The following is a 4,329-nucleotide window of genomic DNA, read 5'->3' as shown; positions in this document are numbered from 1 at the left end:
ATGATAAACATCCGAATGAAGTGTTTGGAGTATCAACGAACTTTCTATCTTACCTTTGAGATCATCCTAGGTCCGCCCTATCGTTCTGAACCTAAGTTTTTGTCTTATTGCATTGCTAAATTTCTCAATCAAACTCCCACAAGTCCTATATCTTTCATAAAAGTCGCCGATGAAAATTTGGACCCGATCTCCTTTTGAAAAACAAATATACAAAAAAGTCTTGGGGAGCAGGGTTTACTCGTTTGTTACTCAGGGGTCCTGCGCAGTTAAGTTTAAGTTATAATTACCGGTCATTTAATTACTTTACAAAACTTGCTTATACATCACTAGTTATTACTATCTTTTATACTTCAAAGATCCTATGGAAGTATCACTTGTACACTTAACTCCATGAATAACCAGTCCCTACTCCAACATAATTCAATCCATGTCCTTCAGTTCTGCGTTCGATCCAAGTATCTATTTTCTCTGTTCCGAAGATCTGATGACATGAATTTTAAAAGAATAAGATTTTCATGTCTGTAACTATCTAAAACTACAATTGTTTGGACCACGATGATTTTAAGTGATACATGTCATTGGTTGACAACTTGACATCTCGGCTGATTTCCCTTCCGAACTAAACCTTCTCAAATTATTATCATTGTTTCTAAGACTCTAATTCATCCTCATTATTTTTCTTCCACATTCTTTTGAAACCTCTTTCTTGTTACGCAGACACAAACTGCATGCACATCGGCGGCTTTATCTTAGCCAGAGCAAGAATTGATGAAGGGAGGATCCACAACCCATCTCCACAGATTAAACCGGAAGCAACCGCAGGAATCAATAAGTTCGCTCTTTGGTTGTCAAACTTGTGCCATATAAACACAACCAGGCTCCCAACACACATATCTATTGCAAAACTTGCACCAACAAGAAATGGTACCGCCATAGCCATGGGCAGGGGAACCCAGTTCCCTACCTTCGATGGAGAAACATCTCTCAACAAGTTAGCTGCAATGGCAAATGAAAAGAACCCGTAACAAAGCTGCAAACAATGGTGAGGCAATGATGAAAAGCCTTCAACCCCGAGAATTGCCATGTTTCGATAAACTATAGCATATGGAGCTTTATATTCTCCAGTGGGATTTCCCACATCAAAGGCTTTGTAGAAAAGAAAGAATGTTAAAGGAGCTACCACGCAGCCCATTGCAGTTCCAACGGCCTGACTTAAAAGCATGGAACGAGGAGAAGTAAGCGTGAGATGAGCAGATTTGGAATCGTGCATAAGATCGGAGGAAATGGAAACAATGGATTTAATAAGGCCACAACCTACAAGCCCGGCAACTATACCATTATCCTTCCCAGATAATGCAGCTAACACAAACAAAGCCACTTTCCCATAGTTATAGGCCATGTTCATGTCAGTCAGACCTGCACCATACGCATTACAGAATCCGAGAGATGGAGCAAGGAGGTATGCTACGACCACGTAGTACCATTTCAGCTGGGGGAACACGAGTGGGATCATGATGATGGAAACAGCGGAGAAGAGAACATATCCAGCGCATGCAAGCCATACTGGAATACCCTCCCTCAAGAAAAGTTCATTTCGCTGAAGATCATCAAGTGGTTCAACTGGCTGATCTGCAACTGAAGAAAATCATAGAGTGCATGAGTTAAATTTCTCTATATCCTACCAAAAAAAGTTATATATCTCTACATTACACGCTTTCACAGCATCTCTTAGGAAATTTTAAGTCCGGGGAAGGGCAATGTATCATAGAAGCTTTCCCTAAATGCAGCAGATTAATCTAGTCCGAACAAAAGTGAACCTCTAGGAACCTACTCGAGTGCAAGACAAACATAAAGGTCTGAATTTCTGTACAACCATAGATATATCAGAATCATTGTGGGCACCCCAGAAGTTTGATACAGACTTACACTTTGTTATTTGTATTTCACGGTTTCAAATTTTGGGAATAAAAAGAAGTGTGCAAGGCAGGTAAGTGAACATGTTCTTGGTGGGTGAATTGCTGACTGTAGTGTGAGGTAAAGTAGGATTGCCCATCTATATGAATCTACTATAACATAAAGGTTGGACTGCAAGTTTCAGAAGTGGACGCATCAAACATATATGACTAGGGTTCTTAAATTATGTTAACACAAGATGTGAGTTTCCTTTTTTACCTGCACTCTTGCCTTTAATTCTAGCATGAATACTTCTACTGGTACAATACATTATCTTCAGGAAATTGTAGAGCCCGTCTCCTAGAATGAGCGCAATTGAGATAAAAACCTGAAAATGCAGCGGATTTAGAGAACTCTGTGCCACTAAATTGCACATAATAAATTAGCCGCCATTTTGTGCGAGACATAGTTACGATATCTAATTGGGAATGTGAATCAGTGTAGAGACCTTGTAACCATTCAAACTCTTCATGCTACTTTCTGATAAAGCTGCCGGGTACCAGTCTCCTTTTAGGCCATGTATCAATGGCCACATTATTCCCCATGAAAGAATGGCTCCACAAAGCAAAGACAAGTTAACAAGATGCGAACAAATCATCCCTGCTCCAGTATAAGTCATGCTGAAATCAAAGAAAAATCTGCGAAATGGAAAAAACCCAAATTTCAAAAATTGACAAACAAAGAGAAAGCTGGTTATAATTGGGCAGAGGCAAGCCAGTGAGGAGGAATACGCACGTTTGCTTCCATGCTTTCAACCCGAAAGTAGGAAACTGAGCGAATCCACATTGGTCTCCACCCGAGTAGAACCACTGAAAGAAACCCCAAAAGAAGCTAAATGAAAAGAACCTTGCGAATCCTTGAACTTGCTCCCTAGGCAGATAATAAAGGCAATTAATGAACCAAACTCAGTTTCAAGATAGGAACAATTAGAAAGAGTAAAGGAACCAGAGAATATACTTGGCCATCTTATCTCCTTGAGGTGTGTGAAAACCATTAATGAGAACTGCAGTCGCAGTGCCACTAGGATAAGTTAACTTGTAATCTATTATCATTATCTACAACAACAAAAAAACGACAGAGGTACATCAATGAATGACAAACATCATAATTTCACAAAAACAATTGAACACTTAAGTACACGAAACCAGTCAAATACCCTTAATGGGTTCATATGAAAAACAAAATCAACTAGGGATTGAAGCAAAAGCGTATTTCTGTTGTGATAAATATGATCATTTGTAGCAGGTAATATAGATTAAATAAGACTTCCTTAACTCACATAAAATCTACCCTACATATGGACTGAATTCTAAGAGATTGAGAAAAAAAAAAAATCCTCCGCCTACTAAGAACAATAACTTCAATAGATTAAAAGCAACTATGGACCCAACAAAGGGAAGAGGCACATCTCTAATTCCCTGTTCAAGTTTGTTTTAAGAATTGGGGACTATGGAAGTTTTCAGGGAAAACAATCCAGGATGAAATCCCACTTCATCAGTTTGCTTAAGGAAACAAAAACAACAACTAACGAATGGGATGAAGGTTAGAGGACATAGATATGTCTGAATGCTTTGGCATGACCATTAGAAAGAACGATATACACCTGATTCGCATCCCTTACGGTCCTTCCGCAACTGAGTTGCAATCTTAATTTTATAAGCAGTATCTTGTTGTCCAGAAAACGAATGCTAATACTTTTAATTATGGGTAGTGCTAAAGTTGTTGAGTGTGCATCATTTCCATTTTGTTTCAAGATGCTACGTAAATTGAAAAAAATTCTGCCTTTAAGCAAGTAACCATTGGTAACAAAAAGAAAAGCAAGATATCCAGGGAAGTATTATACCTTTCGAAGAGGAACCAAAGCTAAAATCCCAACAAAACTTGTAACAAAAACGAAAGCAGTCATCCATCCAATTCCTGGTTCCTTATAACTCCCAGGACTATTTCCCGGAGTGTTAACCCCTACTTGCTCGTATGTTTTCTTACTCAATCCCAATAGATAAGACCCAAATCCACCTGCAATTAACTTAAAGAATATCACAATGGATACTCTAGAGAGACCTGGGCAGAGACAGAAACACAGAGAAAGAGAGTGTTTACCTCCGAAAGAAATACTTTAACAAGCAACCGCACAGGTTTGAATGACCGTATTCTCTTGTCTAGTAAATGGAGTAGAAACTGTTGGAACAAAGAGAATATTTGGTTTCTCTATTTATGATTGGCTTACACTGCAAGAAAATATTCTCTAGATATGTTGCTATCTATACGAATATGTGGCATGTATATGATATATATATACACTTCTTATAAAACCTCCATTGATAATAAGAAATCCTAATCATTCTTCTCCCGTTGACGTAGGCTATAGCCGAACCA

General features: G+C 38.6%; 1 protein-coding gene across 2 annotated transcripts; it reads right to left on the bottom strand.

Annotated features, from left to right (window-relative positions):
• Positions 1–494: 494 nt before the first annotated feature.
• On the bottom strand, positions 495–4,110 carry LOC113301533 (metal-nicotianamine transporter YSL3-like). 2 transcript variants are annotated; one of them, XM_026550311.1, is made up of 7 exons: positions 4,054–4,110; positions 3,797–3,969; positions 2,911–3,008; positions 2,689–2,823; positions 2,402–2,591; positions 2,173–2,281; positions 495–1,635 (listed from the first exon to the last, which is right to left on the bottom strand). In XM_026550311.1, exons 2-7 carry the CDS (start codon positions 3,857–3,859, stop codon positions 710–712), a joined length of 1,521 nt encoding a protein of 506 aa, XP_026406096.1. In that variant the 5' UTR covers positions 3,860–3,969; positions 4,054–4,110; the 3' UTR covers positions 495–709. The 2 variants fall into 2 exon arrangements, with proteins under 2 accessions (XP_026406096.1, XP_026406097.1); XM_026550312.1 differs by lacking the exon at positions 4,054–4,110 and having other exon boundaries at positions 3,797–4,002.
• Positions 4,111–4,329: the final 219 nt, after the last annotated feature.

This window comes from Papaver somniferum, chromosome 8 (genome assembly GCF_003573695.1).
Source record: "Papaver somniferum cultivar HN1 chromosome 8, ASM357369v1, whole genome shotgun sequence".
NCBI classification, from domain to species: Eukaryota; Viridiplantae; Streptophyta; class Magnoliopsida; order Ranunculales; family Papaveraceae; genus Papaver; species Papaver somniferum.
Note: the sequence above shows the minus strand (reverse complement) of the source record. Positions and strands in the feature narration are given on the sequence as shown.

Excerpts from the sequence above, each read along its gene's own strand:
- LOC113301533 (XM_026550311.1), bottom strand. The coding sequence starts at position 3,859 with ATGACTGCTTTCGTTTTTGTTACAAGTTTTGTTGGGATTTTAGCTTTG. Across the intron at positions 3,009-3,796 it reads CTTTGGTTCCTCTTCGAAAG|ATAATGATAATAGATTACAA; the intron begins GTATAATACTTC and ends TTGTTGTTGTAG. Across the intron at positions 1,636-2,172 it reads AATTAAAGGCAAGAGTGCAG|TTGCAGATCAGCCAGTTGAA; the intron begins GTAAAAAAGGAA and ends GATTTTCTTCAG.